Source organism: Macrobrachium nipponense, chromosome 12 (assembly GCF_015104395.2).
Source record: "Macrobrachium nipponense isolate FS-2020 chromosome 12, ASM1510439v2, whole genome shotgun sequence".
Taxonomy (NCBI): Eukaryota; Metazoa; Arthropoda; class Malacostraca; order Decapoda; family Palaemonidae; genus Macrobrachium; species Macrobrachium nipponense.
Window position 1 is genome coordinate 65772882 of NC_087205.1, and position 21908 is coordinate 65794789.

The 21908-nt window shown below is 37.1% G+C and overlaps 1 protein-coding gene across 7 annotated transcripts in view; it reads right to left on the minus strand.

The window, feature by feature from the left end:
* Nucleotides 1–200: 200 nt before the first annotated feature.
* The window catches only part of LOC135224560 (transcription factor E2F1-like), a 124854-nt gene continuing 103146 nt past the window's right edge, over nucleotides 201–21908 (minus strand). For all 7 annotated transcript variants that reach the window (XM_064263667.1, XM_064263669.1, XM_064263663.1 and 4 more), the window contains one exon: nucleotides 201–8390. In XM_064263667.1, coding sequence (XP_064119737.1) covers nucleotides 8248–8390 — 143 coding nt within the window. In that variant the 3' untranslated portion in view covers nucleotides 201–8247. The remainder of the gene's footprint in view (nucleotides 8391–21908) is intronic.

Genomic DNA, 21908 nt, shown 5'->3' on the forward strand with positions numbered 1-21908 from the left:
CCTTTATTTACAAATCTGTAAATGTTCAGAACTTAAAAAATATATAATGTACAATAAACTTTCACGAAGAGCTCTCATTTTACTTATGCATTAATGACCAGCATGTGCAGATAACCGTGCCGTTTGCCTACAAATGATAGTTAAGAAAGATTTCCACCCAACAGGTGGTCTCCTCACCAATCCCATTGTACCTTTTTAAGACTGTTTTCAGGTCGCTAAGGTTTCCCGATCAGTAGGGCTAATATGATGGCCCCAATAAATTACACAGCCATAAACTCAGATTATTTGAATCTTGATTATCCAAAAAAATCTAAAGAATTGTCCTGGAATAAATTAAACAAGTTGAAAATGTTTGAAAAGTTAAACTTGTTCCTTGACCAAATAATTCCAGTTATGTCACCAATGTACTACTTACAATGTACATGCAATGCAATATCATGAGAGCTAGATATTGCTGTTTTCAGTGTTACACTGAATGAGTGAGATAATCCTGGTATAAATAAACTTTACTCCTGCAATTTATTCAGCATACCAAGGAGTTATAAAAAAATACTATTATACTTTCTCCATATTAACCCCCAAAGTCTGGTGGACCTCATATGATAGCCTCTTACTTCACACCATGGAATCTGAATGCATTTAACAGGAAAGCATTCACATTACCATAATTTAATGGGGGGCATAAATAAATTAGCAAATTATTGGTCCTCACCTAAGAGCAAGGAAGGAATGCGAACTGTTCTTTTCTTAAGACTTCATGATGGAGAGTGCTATTACTAATCCCAAATCTCCCCACCCCAGTAAATGTGGCAACATCCCAGACCTGAGTGTTAGCATAAAATGCATAAAGTTATTGATACAAGAAATTGCCTAGTCATTGATATAGGATACATATTGCCAAACCTGTTGTTTCATTCAATGGAAGGTGGTGCATGTGCATACTCTTGGTGAAATAAGTGAATGAGAATTCTATACTGGAAGGCTTAGGGTCATTGGATATTGATGATTATGATTAATTTTAACAGTAATAATATACTGATACTGAAAGTTGTATGTACATTATGAAGCCAAAAGAGTAATAGGAAAGTGTTTTTGCCAATATGTTCCATACTTGAGATAACTAAGCAGTGGTGTGATGTTCACATTTGTGGTTCTCTAGCTAGAGCTTCAGAAGATGATGGCATAATTGACTGAAGGATGACAGAATCAATACTTAGTTATTGATGATGAAATGGTGCAAGTCACAGTTGATAAAAGTTACCATGGACAGCATGTTACTGATCAACCTCAGGTTTGAATTAAGATGAAGGTAAGGAAAGATGTAGGCCTGAAGTAATTATTGAGTTATCCTGGTGACAACATATCCCTAAACATTGGGTTAAGGATGACAGATTGACAGATAAGCATAATTTTATTCATATGCCAAAGCTTATGCCTCATGATTGGTACCAGGTACTTTACAGAATTTTACATTCTACAAATATTGATATGAGACACCCCCATTCCAAGAAGACTTAAAAAATAAGGAACATCATGGCACAGACAAATACTTTACAAGTATAATATCCATTTCAAAAGCTTGTGGCTGAGGAATGTATTGTATTATTCAAATGGATCTTTATTTCTAAACAGTATTTTATGTCTGGAGTGAATTGGTTTTTGTTAAACAATGTTATCTATTACTTTATACTTAGGTTAGTGATGGATATTGTTGTCTACACCAAAACTCGAGTTAACATTCCCTATAATAAGTCTAACCCGCTCAGAAGTAGTCAAGAAAATATTCAAGGCCTCTTATCTGGTGAAGGTCATACTTAGCACATAACTACTCTCCCAGCCTAGGCCTGAGTGAATTTCTACATAACAGCACCACCATACAGGTTGATACCATTTAAAAAGAAAAGCGATGCCCATCCTCCTCACAGACACGATGAAAGACATTTAGAAAGAACAGGCATCAACTTACTAGCAAATGGAAACAAAATTAATTTTCCTTGTGAGAACTAGACTACACACCGCAATTAAGTCTAACAGGAAAATGCAATCACTGGGCAGGAAACCCAATAATGAAGCTGGATGCTGTTATCTACTAAACGAACAATAAGTGGCTTGCCCTGAAACCAGATATGCAGATGGGCAAAACAGAATATATGAGGAGAATTTAGTATAAAATAGCATTATTTCATTGAATAAACATCTGGATATTGAATGACTTTGCACAATATCTCTCAGAGGCTACAAAAAATTGTTAAACATGGCAGACTTCAACCACAAGGGTGGTAGAAGCATATCAATGGTACAAGTTGACCATGTTGCACTGCAGCAATGGTGCCAAGAGGCACTAGCTTGTATTACTGCCAGCAACAGAAGATATAGCAAATGAACAGAGTATGACTTGTGTGCACAAGTGCAAAATAATAAAAATTAGCCAAGAGAAAGACATCCTGGCTCTACAGCTGTGAGGTAGCCTTGTGTGTGGAATGCTTAGTTTAGAGAATACTATCAACTCTAGCATTTTATAAAAGGAGACTGATAAAGAGAAAGTTCACTCTGCTTTATATCAGACACCCAGGGAATATTAGTATAATTTTCCTTTTAGTGGGATATCAAATAATCTTGAACTGATAAAATTCACAAGAACACATGAAAACATTGTGCAATTTTTGTATTACTAAAAAAAAATGACTATTTTCACTTTGCTTTCATCAATTAATCTTTTTGATAAATTTTCTTTTAATAATTTATTCATTCAAATTCAAAATATCATAATTTTTTTTCTTGGATACAGAATTAGTAATAGTGGACAAATCCAAAAATTTTTTAAAACTAATTTTGCAATGTAAATTGTAAAAATAAATTATTTAGTTTTGTTTGTGTCTGTATGGTGTTTTTACATCGCATGGAACCAGTGGTCATTCAGCATTTGGACCAACAGCTTTATGTGACTTCCGAACCACGTTGAGAGTGAACTTCTATCACCAGAAATACACATCTCTAACATTCAATGGAATGCCCGGGAATCAAACTCGCAGCTACGTTAAGTTGGCTAATATCTTAAATGTGTATTTTGGAAAAGGGTATGCATGCCAATCCAACAGTTTCCAGTCAGCTCTCCCACCACTCACAGCTGAAAAAAAAGCTGTACTATATTGAACCTACTGTAGCAAGTGCAAAACATTCTCTAGAAAAAATATTTTCCATTATACCATATGCATGTACACTTCATCCTTAAAGTTTTCCAAGTCAGGTGGTTAGGTTACTCTAAATTTAGCCTCTAAATACATATGTATGCATCATTTGACTTACATGTTTCGGTTGCTTTCACATATTGGTTCCTGTTAGTTATTTAGAATTATATGTTATCTTCAGTTTACTTTAGTAATTAATTTTTCATTTAGCTAATCTTTTTCTACATTGTGTATATACTTAACTTTCCTTCACTTACATTAGTTGTTTAATTTCTATAATTTTCACTGATCTATTCTTTAACACACATGTATTATATAGACATATATATTATATGTGTGTGACATTATTCTTCATCTGCTTCTCTGACCAAATGTTCCTCATTGCATGTCAAAACCATTTTAACTTATTTAAATCTTTTTCCAGCCTCTTACAATCATATCTTTCTAGTAATTCCTCGTTTTTAATACAACCTACCCACAGTACTCAAGCCATGGATCTTAATATTCTATGAAAATTTTCAAAATCTCCATTTTCAGCTGTGCAGTGCGGTACAGGATTTTTGTACAATTTCAACTATTCTAAAGCAATAACTTCTAAAACCAGCCCAGCTATCCCATCATAACAGGCTCACCTCCCATCTACCTTCCATTTGCACTTGTGATGCATTTTACAAGAGAGAGAGAGAGAGAGAGAGAGAGAAACTACTACTCTATGTACATAGTAATCTTGAGCACCTTATTTGACACCACGTTCTGTCTGGTATAGTGTCAAGTTCATCCCTCTAACCTTCCCCACAAACCACTTTAATAATTGTAGTGTTGCCTTTGCTTTCTTTCGTCATCATAATTTTTGTTTTGCTTTGTGTTGATTTTCTGTACTCGCCACTAATAACTATGCCATCTTTTAAAGCTTTCTACAGCCGCCTTTTCAAATTATGATGGCTTTTAGCACTAAGCCATCGGCACTCCTTGCAGCTTTTGCCATTACCAAGTGATATACAGCAATGGGCTAAGCATTGGTTTTTGATGTACACCAAATTATCTCAAACTATCAGATAAACCTGCCAAGTCTTCACTCTAGGTTGTTATGGTACCCTATGCCTCCACAACTAATGAATTTTGTTTAAGTTAAATATCAAATAACTATTAAAGATCTACAAACACTGTCTCCTTTTTTTTTGTTTTATCTGTAATTGCCTCATGAAGACTGCTATTAAAGATCTGTCTGACATGAAGCCAAACTGATAATCACCAATTTCCAAATTTTTCTGTCTTCCTCCAAAATCTTTTCCCATGTGCATACAATTACTGTCATGCTCTTTTCCCACTCTTCTAATTCTTTCTCTTCCTTTAAGAGGTTTTGATATATTGTAGTAAGGTTGTATATGCTTATGATTTTGGGTGGTTCTGGGGTTTTTTCATCTTATGCTCCCTAAATATAAAGATTTCCCAAGTTCATGCTTTTATACTCTATTTTCCCTGAGGGGTTTATTGCCATGTTAGCTGAAATGTGGCCCCTCCCAAATTTATAACCTATATCACTTGATAAAAGTAACTTTCATTCTTCCTTAAATTTAGTTGTTCGTTCTAGTACCTCACCCATGTAAGTTGGAATGTGTGGCCAAATAGTTTTCCTAGCCTGTCCTGGTAGAAATTGGATGTAGCTACATATCTTGAAGAAAAGTTTTAAAATACTGGGTAGTTATCTGATGTCAATTCCATCTTGAGATAATTCTGGTCATTTACAAATGAAGTTCTTTACTTCTTTGCTATCTTCAATTCATATGGATCTATGGTTTGATTTGCTTCTGAACAGTAACATTCTTCTGTATGATAACTGTTCTCTCAAGGATTCGAATGTTCCTAATTTTCTTTACTACTTCACTAATTATATGCCATCCCTAACATTACCTGTTCAAGAGGTCCAAAGAGTTCTTCAATCTTTAGCACTGGTCCTTATGCTTTGTTGTGTTTTCATGTAACTGGTTAAAACTTGTACTCAATTCTTCCTCATGGAAAAGTACTGGTTCCTCAGCCTACCCTTAAGAAGGGTAATCACTGCAACCCTTTTGACACCAGTATAACTGCTTTTAACTTATATTACTGGTAAGACATTTGGGATTTTAAGATTTTCATCATCTTGAATAAATTTCTTCTAAATCACCTACAGAATTTCAAAAACTTTGCATCAAGCACCTACTTTCGAATAATAAATATTGTTTCCACCGGATAAAAACTTCTAAAGTCTATCTGTCATACCACAGCAATGTTTGATTACCTTTTCTGAGGGACTCAGAGAATTATTTGGTGTATCTTGATATTATTAAACATTAGTCTGGCATCAGACTTTTAACCAAAATATGCTTTTGGCTTTACAACTTCCCTCTGAACACTTATTTCTGGCTTCATAATGAACACCTTTTGTCTGTAGATGACAGGGCAACACTGGCTTCCTTCCTCATCTCTACTAGCTCTTACTATATTCTATTGTCTTCTGATGATAATGAAGAAAGGGGATGGGAAAAGATCTAAATCAGAGAGTTCAAGCAGAGAGAGCAAACGACAGCTTGGAGAAAACTTAATTTCTTATCTAAACCCTTCAAGACAAAGCAGTCATTATAAAAATGTTTTTGATGATAATTACCTTACGTTTGCCTTTTCTCATCCTTTAGCTTATTATTGAACTCTGATTCTCCATTGGCTTCCCAGCTGTCTCCCTAACTGAAACCAATCACCTCAACATTCAGTTCTCATCTAGTACTTCTGATTTCTGAGTTTATCTGACTGGGGATGCCATAATTTTGACAACAAGAGTTCTACTTGTTCTTCATTCTCTATCCCATCCCATTTTTCCAATTGTTTTCAATGAAAAAACATCTTACTGCTATCACTATTTAGGGTACTCAGCTTGCCTGAAACTCAAGTCTGTGAAATGACAATTTCACTGCTAAATCTACCTTCTCAACAAGACTGACTCAAAGCAAGTTCATTTCATTAATGACTTTACTCTTAGGTAGTTTCTCATTCCTCCCTCTATTTGCTAAAAGGTAACTTTTCTCATTCCTTCTCATTTTCCAGTAGTACGTAATTAGTTGCTGAATCCCTTTGCCGCCAAGGTTTGAAATTCCCTTCCTGCTTACTTTTCTCAGGAACATTATAAAGTTATTTCCTGAACTCACTTCTTTTCTTAGGTTTGGGTTTAGAAATGGCATTGAGCCACCTATCCCACTACCTTTTGTGCTCTAAATTAAATAAAAGTAATGTTTCATAATGTTTTACACTAACTAGTAAAACATGAGACTAAAGAGATAATTAAAACCTTCCAACACTCATTGCTCTTGCTTATGGCAAGAGCTGCTCTCTTTATACCAGAAAAATAAAAAATACCAAAAAAATAAAAGTATACAAAATAAGCCTAAAATATGTAATACAATTAAAATGGCATGCAACTAGCAGAAAAGAAAAACATTCTGACTAAGTCAATATGAAGAATGAAATGGTAAAATATGAAAACTATGCAAGCAAAGAAATAAAGTTATGTAAACAGTAATTATGACCAAACCTGGGAACTGGAACCAAGCAGGCCATACTGTGCAGAAAAGTAACAGTAAAGTACGTATGACAAAGAAAGGATCTCAAGTGTTAAAATGGCTTTTGGCACTTCCCATCTGCACTTATCAGACAATAAAACACAAGTAAAACCAGATATTTGTTTCTTGTATGGATACACTAATATATTGGTGCATCAATTACTGGGTTTGCCACAGTACAGGATTGTGATCTAATTCTAGGGTGATTTTGATGTCACATTCTGGATGGCAGTGAAAATAAAATATAAAAAATAAAACCCCTACAGAATTCACAATTCAGTAAACAAAAATAAAAAGGAATACCATAACTCTGCTGGACCTTTTAAAAACATTTTGTGAACTGAACACAACATACAAGACGACCAGCAAGCTTCTCCTCCACATATTCCAGGCACTGGTATCACCGATATTCTTAAAATGGAATATCATGTAAGGTTGATTAATTTGCCTTAATTACTAAGGTTAGGTGTCAGGGTAAACTATCAATCTAGTTCATAACAAATTCTTATACAAGTGTATGGGAAAAAATCATATCAAACAATTCTCATATGATAAAAAAATGGCTGTTTAATTATTTTCATCATTATTATAAGGAATTCATTTCATTCCCTAATGCTACATCTTCAAAATAATCCTACACGATGATCTAATGGCAACTAAAATGTCTTTTTTTACATATCAAATACAAGTTTTGTGATCATCTTAAGAACAAACTATGACCCTATAAATATTTGTCAATCTGACAATTCATATAAATTCCCTTGGCACACTTCTTCAAAGCATGTAAACATCAAATGGATAGGGAAGGATGGAAGAAAAATTGCCTTTGGCAGTCACTGCACGTAATTGTGGCCAACATACAGTGCAACCAACAGTGCATTGAAAAATTAAAATTGTAATGATAAAATATTCAAACAATTGTAATAATAGTCTAGCAAACCGGGATTACATTCACCAAGGAATGCAAATTAAAAAAAAAAATTTTAAAGGATTACTTTGCAATTATTCTGCATCTGTATTAAAACTAAATACTTTCGGAGGAAACGTGCATACCAAAGCAGCAAACAGCCAGAGAACTGTACACTTACTGGGACATCATATATTCTACTTAGCTGAAGTGTGAAAAATGCAAAAACAAAAATCTACAACGGTTACTTTACACTTGATAAATTTATACCAAAGGGATAAAATGAGATCCCCAACAACTCCCATGCATACATATGAACTGAATACTGTACTAGTTCCATCAGACTACAGAATGTAAATCACAAATACTTCTCTTTTAGAGATTTCTCAAATTACCCTACATGTAACCCCCCAAAAAACAAGAAAAAATCAGATTAAAAAACTGGTCGGTAAAGGAAGAGTGCAGCCACAGTAAACTCTACAGGAAATATGCATGACTAAAATAATTTCCAAAACGAGATCTTAAACTTTTAAAAAGAAATCCAAACCTATAACCCTAGTGGTCAGAAATTGAAATCGAAGAGATCACTTAGACCTTCAGTGTTGTCTAGGCTGAAGTGATATTCCTCTGAAATTGGGGGTTCCAGTGCTAAGAATGGAGGGGGCGATCCACTTCCACAATTTAACATGAAATCATCAGTTCCACCTGCAAATATATAATTAATCACTAAGCTTTATAAAAGAATATTAAGATTTAATTACAAAGTTACAAGGTAATTATGTACATCACTTAAAACTATATGAAGTACCAATACAGGACATGAATTCATATACACAAAAACACTAGAAAAGGTAATATATTTAACATATCACTATTTTCTGAAAAATTGAAGTAGCAACTGACCTTTATGGAAGACACAGGATAAAATCAACATCTGAAGCACTCAAAGCTCCAAATTATGCTGAATCCACTGGTGCTATGGAAATTTAACAACAAAGGACCAGGAGATCCAACATAATCTAGAACCCCACCAAGTACATTTTTCACAAGCATAGTTGAGCTAAAGATGAACATTATAACATTCTTATTAGGTTATGCCAACCAAGGTAATATCTGCACTTTAGTCAGAATCAACCATAATAAATTATAAGATACTCAAATTTCAAACATTCCTGACACCCAGACAGAATACGCTCAAAACTTTATACGTTCAGTGTTCAGCTGTCTCCTAACACTAAAACTAATATGATTTGCCACTAGGAAAACCAAATACCACATCAAGGTTTAAACCTAAGGAGTACACACAACATGAACTCTATATCATCTTTGTGATTCCTCTTCTATTAATATTATTAATAATAATAATAATAATAATAATAATAATAATAATAATATAATAATAATAAAAATTATTCAAACTAATAAACTATTTGAACAAAAAATTTTTTAGTGCTGAAACGGAAATGGACAGTGAAAAGGTTTGAAAGGTGTAATAGGAGGAAACCTAGCAGTTGCACTATGAATCAATCGTTACAAGAGGGTGGACAGTAAGATGCAAGAAGGAGAATCTCTATTATGAACAACCATTTTTCTTTATTTAATCAGTTCCTTACTATTCTACCACTGTCATACAGGACTTCATGATAATTTTTTTTATTCAATGGATCAATCTACATTGCTCCTACTATGAGATTTGAGCTGTGAACTTAATATCTTGTACGCCATACACTTTTTTTCCATCAAATTTGCATTTTTTACTGAACGTTTTTGTGTGCCAACATGGGGCCGAAGAAAAGTGAGTATAAAAGAAAGTGGTGAGAAGAAGAAGAGAATGATGTTGATAGAAGTAAAGCAAGAAACAATAGAAAAACATGAGTGATTGAAATGGCAAAGCTGAACAACCGCAGTACATCTACAATTTGTACCATCCTTAAACAAAAGGATGCCATCAAAAGTGCAACACCAGCGAAAGGAACTGTAATTCTGTCCCAATTAAGGACAAATGTCCATTAAGAAATGGAGAACCTTCTGCCGGTGTGGGTGAAAGAGAAGGAGCTGGCAGAAGATACAGTGATGTAGACTGTAATATGCAAAAAGGCACTTATTATTTACGCCGACTTGAAGAAAGTGCATTTCTTCTTTACAATTAATTGTTTTGGTTTAATTTCAAGTAAGGAAAGTACAATTTTAGTTTTATTTAAAGTAAATAAAATGCAATTTTAGTTTACATTGTGTTAAGAAAGTGTTGTTATAGTTTACATGCCTACAGTGCCTGCATCATCGCTTCCTCCCTTCCTCCGCCATTCACCCCCGTTAGCGCTCTCGTCTGTCTCCAAGGTAAGAATACAGTACTAAATTTCATATATTTTGTTGTGCACTGGTAAGTATAAATTTGTTTCTAAATTAAAAACATGTCTTTATTCTTAATTAAGGATGGTTTGGGGATGTTTCACAGGGTTGGAACAGATTAAATCTATTTCAGTTATCTTAAATGGGAGAAATTTGTTTGACATATGTACTTGTAGATTGACTTACAAGCTCAGTTACAGAACGAATTAAACTCACATACCCAAGCCCATTTATAATTTGCTCACTCCCCATTCACTGGTATAACTTGAGAAAGCCAATATACAGTGATATCTTGGTTCACGACTCAATTTATTCGAGGATGCTGTTTGTGACTAAAAATTTGTAACCTGAATCAACTTTCCCCATTTAAAATAATGTAAAAACAAGTAATTTCTTCAAACCTCAGAAAAACTTTTTCTTTCCATTTTTTATGGTTTTCTGTCACAAGTTATGCTTTACTTCACTGCATCAATAATATTGTTTGGATTTTCATATTTCTATTGTATTATAAAATACAAACAGCAATCAATGTTTTGGTTTGGAAATCTGGTGAGGGCGTGTGAGGTAAGTTTAAAGAGCTCAAATCAGAGCGATTTTCTTGCTTCTAGTTACTGTAAAGAAATCTCTAGATATTCAACTGATATGAGACAAGGTTATTGTATGTTATATGGGGCATTTTCAAGTAAAAAAATTCACTTGAATATGTACCGTTGTGAACAAAATTTTTAAATTCTTTTTTGTTAGTAGATGGTACCAAGGGAATTTTTATTGCATATAAAAAGATCAATGGACTGCGTTCGATATTTTCACTTGATTTCATCAGAATACTACGAGCTTGACATATTCATCTTTTATCGAAGTGAAAATAGTAAAATCTGTTCTTTCATGCCAAATAGTTTTGATTAAGACACGCTTCTCTCACATTTTGTTTACGGTTACGGTTGAGTTTGATGATATACTATACCAAAGTTTTTGGGAGTTTCATTCATGTTGTGAATGCACGATAATAGTCATACGCAGAACATTCTTTCCTCGGCTTCAGCTACAACTTGCAGCTTAAATTTAGCAGTACAGTTACCATCCGAGTTACGACCTGCGCGAGTTACGTCCACCCGTACTTACGACAGTGTCCGACAGGGGTCTATTTTTTTATATTTGGCGGCGTTTACTGTTTGGCAGCGCGGTAGCGTAGTGCGTGCGGCGCGGTATGACAGTTACGACGGCGCCGGCAGCACAGCATCCCAGACACTCATCCCAACCACCTCACTCACTGTCTAGACATTGTAGCAGTACTGTAACATTGTAGCAGGAACATTTTTTTCATTACACCTTTGCCATGGCCCCTAAGAGAAAGTCTGACTCATCAGAATGCAATTCTGCCAAGAAAGCTAGGAAGGCACTGACGTTGGAGATGAAGATGGACGTAATCAAGAAATATGAAGGTGGGATGAAAGTTAATTGTATAAGCAGAAGTCTCCATCTCTCCCACTCCACGGTCTCCACCATTCTAAAGGACAAGGAAAGGATTAAGGACGCAGTGAAAGGAGCAGCCCCAATCAAGTCAACTATTATCACCAAACAGCGTGAAGGACCGATAGCAGACATGGAAAAGTTGTTATTTACGTGGCTGGAAGATAATAGACAAAGAAATGTGCAAGTGATGTTGCGAGCAGTGCAAAGCAAGGCAACAAGTTTATTTAAAATGTTAAAAGAGAAAGGAGGTGAAGAATATGCTTCGTTGGAGTTTATAGCGAGTGATGGGTGGTTTCGTCGATTCCGAGATCGGTACCAAGTGCACCATGTTCTGACGAAAGGCGAGGCTGCTAGCAGTGATGCGCCTGCTGCTAAGGCATTCGTTGAAGAATTTGATAAACTAATTGTGAAAGAAGGATATTTGCCTGAACAGATTTTTAATGTGGACGAAACTGCCTTGTTTTGGAAAAAGATGCCGAAAGGCACGTACATAAGCATGTTGAACGGTTTGCCCGGATAGAGAGATCTATGCAAGAAGTAATGAGGCCATACAAAGAAATCTACGATGAAAAGAAAAAGCAGAAGATCCAAACGACACTTAGCATGTTTGTCAAACGAACACAAAAGCCCGCCTCATCCAGCATCGAAGCCACCCCTCCCCTACATCGGCCAGCGCAGTAACCACCCTTTCCCCTTCCCCATCCCCTGCCTCGCCTGACTTAACAGCTGATCTTTCTTTCGACCGTGCGTATGAAGAAAGTGTTGATGACGTCGAACCAAGCACCAGTGAACATTAATTTTGAGTGTTGTTTGCTTATTTTTTTACATGCATATGTATTTTCTATTTTGTACTACAGTACTGTATGTTCTATTTTTGAACTGTAACTTTTCTATTTTCGTATTTTGATCTTCATTTGTATTTTTGTATAATAAATTCAACTGCAGTAATAAATATTTTATTTCTAAAACCATATTATATTAAGATGTATGTACGTAGTATATCAACTAAGCAACTGAAAAAAAAAAGCTAAATACATTGCACCTACAGTATAATATTAAAAATATCTCTATGATAAAATGATAAAAGTCAAACTAAAAGGCATAAAAATGATAAATACATAAACAGCTTGTACGTATAGTACAACAGTAATATTATTCAACAGAAAAAGTATGATAAAAGTGAAACTAAAAGGCATAAAAATTATAAATAAACAGCTTGTATATACATATGTACAGTAATATTATTCAACAGAAATATATGATAAAATTATAAAAGTGAAACTAAAAGGCATAAAAATGATAAATAAACAGCTTGTATATACACAATAATATTATTCAACAGAAAAAGTTACTTAAAAATGCAACACATTCATATCATATGTCCTCGAGTACAGTATAATCTTCCACTTTAACCGAGTACTTATAATCCACGTGTCGGCCATTTTGGCTGGTATTTTCGACTAACGACCATTCTGACATACGACCTGTTGGTCGGAACGGATCTAGGTTGTAACTCGGATGGTAACTGTATGTATGTTTGGCAATCTTTTCTCTATAGTGAATAAGGATATAGTAATGTAAAAATATATCAGTCCTATTCTACTTATCATTTGTAAAACATACCTACAGTAATTTTTTATTATGTATGATGGTTGAAATGCAAGCAAACCGCTGTTGCTATCAGATTCGGTTGTTCACAGGAAATCAGCTATTTCTGGCTGTATGCATTTACACATGTATAACATTACTAACGATACTTTTGGCATTCTCTTTTATTTTTTTTTTTTTTTTTAGCTTAACTAGAAGATGGGATAGATAAAGAGATGGAGGAAAAGGGGCTAGCCTAACTAGAAAGTGGGATAGATAAAGGAAGAGGAGGTTAGTCTATTGTTTGTGTTCGTGGCTTGAAGCATGGTTTGTGAAATGGAACAAAAATTTTGTTCACATCTGGTTCGTAACTCAATTTGTTCGTGAGCCAAGGTACCACTGTACTGTTAAATTCTCAGGAACATCGTATATGCCTCTATTAACAAATTGCCATAACTCTTCCTACATCATTTATATCTTGACATTCATTATCTCAATTTGTCCAAGCTTTTGTGTTTATTAATATAAGCAACTTTACCAATTACCTGAGTGTAACCAGGAACCAGCTATTTGCCATATGTACATACCATACATGATTGCATTTCTTTTGAGTTGTAAAAATATAGAGGAAATACAGTAAAAATTATGAGAAGTGTAAAATATACCAATTTAGAAAATCATAAGCGTAACAACACAAACCAAAACAATCTGTAGCAAGTTCTCCAACAGCAGCAAATGAGCGTTCGTACATTCCCTACTAATACTGCATTTATCATTTGGGTTGTAAAAACAAAAAATGAGAAAATGCAGTGAAAATGTAAATGAAAATAGCACAAAATAAAAAAAATAATAAACAATACATAACCCAAAACAAGCTGTAACAAGTTCTCCAACAGCACCGAACAAGTTTCTGCACACAATTGCAGCTTTCTTTTGGGTTGTAAAAAAAAATAAAAAATAAAGAAATATAGTAAAAACATAAATGAGAATAGTGTAAAATAAATTCAAAGATGATTAAGATGGGCATCCTCACAGCCCTTCACCACAAAACAAATGTGCTTAGTAGCAAATTCCAGCTCTTCACTTTGGAATTGACCGTGATGAACTTCCTTATGGAAGTTGGCAGAATTTCTTTTACCATTTACTTTGCCTTTGCTTCATTAAAATTTCACACAATTCTCATTTAATGTTTCTTTACTTTATTAACCACCTTGTACTGATTTACAAAGTATTTTAATGATAGGATAAGGTGGTTAACTGTTAAGGGTATTCTATCCTAGTCATTCTGTAATTCAGCATCCTGCATGTCCCAATTCTATGACCCAATTGTACTGATTTACAGATTATTTTGAAGGTAGGACAAGGTGGTTAACTGGTGGGGTAAGTGTAAACTAACCTAATCACTCTGTAATCCAGTATTCTGCATATAGGATACACATATACACACAAAATATTTATGCGTATAAGACTACCTTTAAATCCTAAAATTCACCCCTAAAAATTGGGAGTTGTCTTATACTAGGTATTATTCTAAAAATCATACCTTGAATTCTAAGTGATGTTTTGTGCAATAACCAGTGATGTACAAGAAAAGATACACATTATGATATAAACTGATAATATAGTAAAACCATTTTTACCTTGTAGGTTATGTATTGGCATACTCAAGAAATAATTCTATATTAATAAAATAACTTTTGTGTCTGCAAGCCCAGCTGAGAAAATGTAAACATTATGTTATGGCTGTGCTCACATTCATCTTTCAGAAATTTTAATGATAGTGTAATTGAGGTGCTTCAAACCAGGTCACAAGCACCACTCTCTCTAAAAAGGCTTTTTTCACAGAAACAGCTAGAGAATTCTCATAGAATTCATAATATGACCATGTGGAAGGATTTAAGGCCAGGCTATACAAGTTAGAAGTCATCTCCCAAGTTCTAAAGCAAATCTTCCTAAGAAGGATTATCTCTGCCGGAAGCATTTAAAGGGCCTTACATACCTGTAGGTATGACAACTCTGCCTTTTCTACCTGGCCCCGCCAAAGCTATCTTAGAAAAGTACATGCACTATAGCTGAAAGATCAGGGGGGCTATCATGAGTCTGAAGCAGAGCCCTGAACTGGTATGTCACTTCTGGCAGACACTCCGCAGGCACTTTCTGGAGGGGGGTTGTATCAGGATGTGTAGGTAGGCATCCTGCAGGTCTATCGAGACCATGACGTCCCCTTCCCTGATCGATGCCAGTAACAACTGTGCTGTCTCCATTTTGAACGGCATCTGCCACATGTAAAGGTTAAGGGATAACAGATCTGACAGGTTTCCAACCCCAACTTTCTCCCCTGGGAAGAGTAGGCTGTAGAAGCACGATGTGACGTCCTTCAGAATTTTTGTCACCTCCTGCAGAATAGTGCAGGTTTCCTGTTGCAGGGGACTCCCCTTTGGAGAGTTGCTCCGGTAGGAGGGGAGCTTGATCAGTTCCAATGACAGAGGATGCCTTGTACATATCTACCCTCTACACCCCGGATGGCTGGGAGGAGCTGCCACTGGAGATCGGCCCCATCTTGACCTTTCTGCTCTGTGAAGCAGGCCAGCCTCTTATCTTGCAACACTCCTCTGGACAGTCAGGTACAAACTTTAGTGGGGAGAGACAGCAACCAGAGATGACGCTGTCCTGGTCCTGTGAAAGGGCTCTGTCCCAAACAGCTTAAGTGGTACGCATATAAAACTTACTCCCCAAGAGGGACTGGGTACTTCTCATGAAGGAATAAGGGACAAACCACTTCTGAGTTGATCTGTCAGTGTGGCTCAACTGGGTCCATCTCTCAGTTCCACCCTGGTGATCTTTCTCCTCTAATGGCAGAAGAGGAGGGTGACACCACCAACCACGAGTCCCTCACTGCAAGATCCCGACCTCTGGAACACCTTCCCCTCTTTGGTACTAGGAAGGAGGGGAAGAATGGGCTACAGAATCTGGTCTCACCCTTTTCTTACTTGCCTGGACCAACTTCTCACTGGTATTGCCATCCTTCGAGACCATATGGTGATAAAAATAAATTTCCCTGTAACAGAGGTTTTTGCTGCAATGTTGACCTTTAAAGCTTGGCCAAGGCAATGCAGGAGCCTCTGGAAAATGTCTAACCCTCTTTGCCTTTCCACCTCTGACAGTAGTCCCAACAAGTCCTTCGCACGCATCACTGGGGGGGGAAGGTAGGGGAGGAAGGAGATAGAAGGATCGCAATAGGGTAGTTTGACAGTGTGCGCTTTCTTCCTCAGTCAATTCTCATATTTCAACCATTGAGACAAGCCCAGTCTGCACACTCCTCATATTTTCACAGGTACATTCTAGACCCCTGCATGAGATACAAACTGAGTGGGGTGCTGGGCTACTGGAGGACATAATTTACCGCATGCTTTCCCCAGCCAGGACAACACTGCACCTCAGGTTTAAGCTTCACTTCCATCTTTGTACCCTATTCGGTGTGGGCGAGAGGAGAAGAGAACAGAAACACATGGGTACCACAAACACATGGGTACCACAAAGTATTTTGGGGGACCAAAAGCACACCAAGGGGGAGTCTGTAAAAATTTTGGTCTCTAAAAATTAACACCAGGCCACACAAAGAAGGCACCCAAGTTAAACCAGTAAACCATGGGTCACAATTCAACAAAGGAGAGAAGCACCTGACACTTGAGCATCATGTTATCCCTTACTATACGCAAAATTACATGGGGGTAAGAGCACCACAGACAAAAATGAAAAAAACATGAAAAAAACATTACAGCACAAAAACTGGAGACAACTCAAAGAGCATGTGCGAAGGCAAACATGACTATGAACACAATGGAGGAATCAGGTCATCTCAGGTCAACATGACCATAAGTCTGACAATAGGATTTTGTTATTAAGAGACGATTCATTTGCAGCGAGCACTCCACATGTGAAATTGTAGGTTCATATTCATGTTGGAACAAAAGTAAAATCTCACGCTTCCCATGCCTTCCCTCTAAAATGCTACGTCCTCCAAAAATATTTAATGGTTTACAGCTTATCTGTACTGATAAAATTTAGATTACCTTTTATTCTATAAAAAATATCATGGCGCTATTCTCGAGTAACCTTGCCAAGAATTGTACCCAATGTCACTTCACCCCACCTCCCTTGAAGAATGTGAAACTCCCCACCTTCCCCTTCCAGATATGATGAGGTTCTAATGCCTTGCTTCAGCCAACTGAAGCTTGAACCCTTTATGTTAGGTTCATGACTCCAATATAGAAACTAGACCAGGATGGAAGAGACCCATTTTCAGATGCTAGGTTAATCTAGCCAACAACCATTTGGACTAGGTTAAGTAGGTTTAGTCAATTAAGAATTGACTAACTTATTTTAAGTTGGCAAGACCAGGTTCACCCTGGCTTGGTTAGGTTAACTCTTCCACCAATTAGGCTAGGCTAACTCCTCCATCACTTGGGGTAGATTAAGTCCATCAGAGATGTACTCTTAACTAGTCTAGGCTAGTAGACTAGCTTAATCTAGAAACTAAATGACTTAGGTTAGGGTAAAGTCATTCAAGAAAGTTTGGGCTATACATGCTAGGCTATAACCACAACCTTCTAGGCTGAGGTGGTAAAAGTGTTTCGAATGGGTAGCCTAGGCACTAGTCAATGCTCGGCTATACTTATAACCTTACTAATTCGCCCACGCTAAGATAGTAAAGGCATGTTCAAGTAGCCAGACCATGCAGTCATCAACCCACTGTTAGGCTAAGTTGCCGTGTACAACCTGTATTTTGGAACCATCTAACCTATGAGCTAGGCTAAGCTAACTAAGAACTGTACCACTCAGACTAATCTAAGATAGTAAATGCAGGTTCGAAAACTAAACCGCAACCATTAGCTAGTCCAAACCAGCACATGCATGCCCAAACCAGTTAGTTTGGACAGCCTAAGCTAAGAACTACTACTCAGATTAACTAAGATAATAGCAGTAGACTCAGACTGGCTGGAATAGGCTACGAATTTAACTAGTTGTTAGGCTAAAAGGTATGACTCAATTAGCTTGGCTATGGCATCTTAGGTTACGAGTGCCCTACTTAGGCTTGGCTACCTTAAGTGGCGAAAGAAAGAAGTTCACCTCCTCCTTAAGTTTCCACGCAGTTTCATTAAGAAGAATGGTTCTATAGTACTTTACTTCTAAAGAACCAAGCTTTCAATCAACTTTAACTGCTTGTGTAAGAGGCAAAGCGTTTGGTCAATATTCTTATAGGAACAAACCAGATTATACCAACAAGTAAATAAAGCAAGGGAATTCTTCTTACCTGTAAAGGTTTGAAGTTTTCTGGGGTCAACCCAAAGTATGTTAATTCCCACCATAGGGTGTATTCGATTACTAAGAGGAATCCATAACCTTCCAGCAATCCATGCATTTACGTGTTTTAAAACGGACTCCACATGACTTGAACAAGGTAATTCATACGACACCGTATCCTTTTTCAAGCAAAACACCATGTCAATCCCTGGAAGAAGCATACTGGCAGGTGTCTCAGTGCTCCCCAAAAGGTTATTGAATTGACAAATCAAATCAATCACCTCCGCATACGAAGCCAGAAAACTGTACATCAAAAATTAATAAAAAAAAGACTGAAAAATAAATATGACAAAAGAAAGGTTTTTTCCTTTCCCTGGTTCTAATGTACTGTGTTCAGCCACAGGATAGGTTAGCTCACTCCTATCCTCTGACAAACGTCCGGGTGCGTCCTGGCCGTCCGACCCTACGGCCATGACATCTTTGATCTGACGATCCACCGATGGCTCGATCTTGAATAGTCAGTAGGATTTGAGAACGCATCTATTTGCAATCCTATATACAAATATGAGAGCAATTTTATCATATTGCATTACTCTGACATCTAGAGTACATGGAAAAGTTTGTAAAAGCATCGGTGTATGTATCAAGTTCATCTAAATTGGCAACACTGCACACTTACGAACGATTCCTACGCCTGTCACTGTTTACACAGTTGCCACCTATGACCGTCTAAATTGGCAACACTGCGCCCTTACAAACTATTCGTACACCCGGCACTGTTCGTTTGTTTGTATGATGTTTTTACGTTGCATGGAACCAGTGGTTATTCAGCAACGGGACCAACGGCTTTATGCGACTTCCAAACCACGTCGAAGCAAACACCTAACCAACCACGCCACTGAGGCGCTCCCTGGCACTGTTTACACAGTTGCCTCCTACGACCGACCTGATCCTTCTGGCCGTCGTATTCCTTACAACCATCACATTATTTACAATCATCATATTCATATGACTTTCATTTCCTCACGGGCTTCATATACTCATGTCTATTATAGCACTGATGGTCGTCATGCTTCCCAAGCCCTTCATAGCTCTCATGGGCATCATGGATCTACGGCGATTACAGCTCTATGGCCGTTGTAGCTCTACAGCCAACATGGTTATCACAACCTAGGCTACCACTGGGCTGTTGACAAACTACACAGCAACCGTCTAAAGTTGACTGAGCTAAAGTACTGCTTAAGCTTTCTTATTCAAAACGTAACTGGAGCACACAACAGCACAGCCGCTTATCCTACGAGAAAATTCATATTTCTCCATTAAGTGTGAGCTCCTGAAATGAAAGCGTAATATAATGATGCCACCGAAGACGACAAGAGGTTGGCAGCAGTAGGCTGTGACGTCATGACTACCGCCATTTTGAAAGCGGTTTTGGCTATAACGTCATCACGCTTGATGGAAGCGTGAGGCTGTTGATGGTACTCTTGCAGCCAAGATCAAGAGACCCAAGCTGCTGTGGCATTTCTACTTTACAAGGATGTGACAGTCCTGGCTCGAAGATGAAGAAGAAATTATTCTTCTCCTCTTGGCACGAGGATCAGTCACGAAGTCCCTGATTCTAGCCTTCTCCAATCCTCTTCACAGCCACACTAGACTAAGCTTCCATCATTCACTTGTTCGATAATTAAAACTAGTTCTTGTGCTTTCATATAATAGGATGTAACAGTCCTGGCTTGAAGATAGAGAAGAAACTTCTCCTCTTGGCTCAAGGATCTACTACGAAGTCCCTATTCTTCAAGGATTGGCAGGAGAATGCACTAGCGTCAAAGCCAGTCACCTAAGATTGTTGATGCCTCAGCGGAAGGATACAGAGGAAAGACTTGCATCTTTTCCATTATGCAACTGTAATATCTCCTGACACTTGTAATTTCTCTCAAAAACAATGTGCGTTAAAAATTTTCAAATCAAAAAGCATAGTTGTAAAGTACTCTTGCACCTTGAAGTGAAAATGGAAGCATGTCTCCGTGTAGGCCACAGTGAAGTGACGTCATGGCGGGCGCCATGTTTATGACGTCACTGAGCATCGCGAATATGAATCCAGCACTCTACAAGAAGTGCAAGTCTTTTGTTGTTATTCTCGTAGGCATAGCAACCTGACATTAAAGGCTGCCGTGTTGCACTATCTGCTTCTTTACAGATGGCGACTCATCCGACCGCTATTCAGTGCATATTGGGATAAAAGGAACATCCATCATGTGGGACCCTTAGCAGCTAGACGTTATATAGCAAACCAACTGTCCTTCTTGGGTAGTTTCTCCTGATAAGCCTAACGCCGACCTCACACCTGCATCATCTCTGCCCACGTATCTGGAACGAAAACAAGATGGCGATGCCCACCTCTCCTTGCAGGGAAAGGAGCACAATTAGTCATATTTACTTCCCAAAGTACATCCTGATACATTCAAGCTTTGGATTTACAGGCAATACATATGAATATATGATATTCCAAAGCACAGGCAACGAATTAACTGTACCTTAAAAGTTTCTGCACCTACGACTTACCACACGATGAGTACCTCAACGTCGAAATCGTCGAAGAAAATATCCGGGCATTTATCTGCTTTTTGTGATATCCAGGAAGTCTCAAAGCATGAAAAGGCTTCATGTTCACATGCCCGGGAATTCCAAACAACAAATTCAAAACAACAGGGGGCAAACTAAACCGGCTTTAAAAGGACGGAGGCAAAGCACGTCCTCTCTTGAAGGCAGTAAGAAAATAACTAACAGAGTCACGAGTTAAAGAGGGGTATGTGGGTGGCTCCACATGTATCGTGACCAAGCACAGATGCCAATAGTCCCTTGCATACACAATTATTTTAAACTTTACCGGTTTCCAGCTGGCACTCAGTATTTATCCTAATGTTAAGACAGAAGGTTTGTGTCATATATGAACAAATATAATTTTAACAATTAGCCAACCCCTGCACATTAGCTCAATATCAAAACTTCACCAAAGCCTTTTCATAATAAAGTTAGTTACACTGGGACTAGTAAATACAATATTTTGTACAATTTCTTACAGAAAAAATCTAAAATACTGACTTTTCAATACTAAAACTAAAACTAAATTATTTAATCCAAATGATTTTCAAATGAAAAATTTGACACACCAGGACATGTGGAAAAAATTTCAAACAGAAGTATCACACAAACAGAAGACCACCATATATGAAGTGAGAAAATGTTCATAAGCAGCTAAAAAGTTCCATGCCTGGAGGTAACTAACACTGTGATATGAATCTAAATGCCACGCTGAACATACCACAGTGCAAGTTCCTGCAGTCATTAAAACTATTCTAAGTTTTATAGTAAACTTCATCTGCTTGCTACACACTCCATCATATCCTTTAATCAAATTTCAAAATTAAATGTGGAAGGCCAAACACTGCATTAAACAATATTCAAATGATACAAAACTGACTGCCAAAGTACTTCCAAATACAGTACATG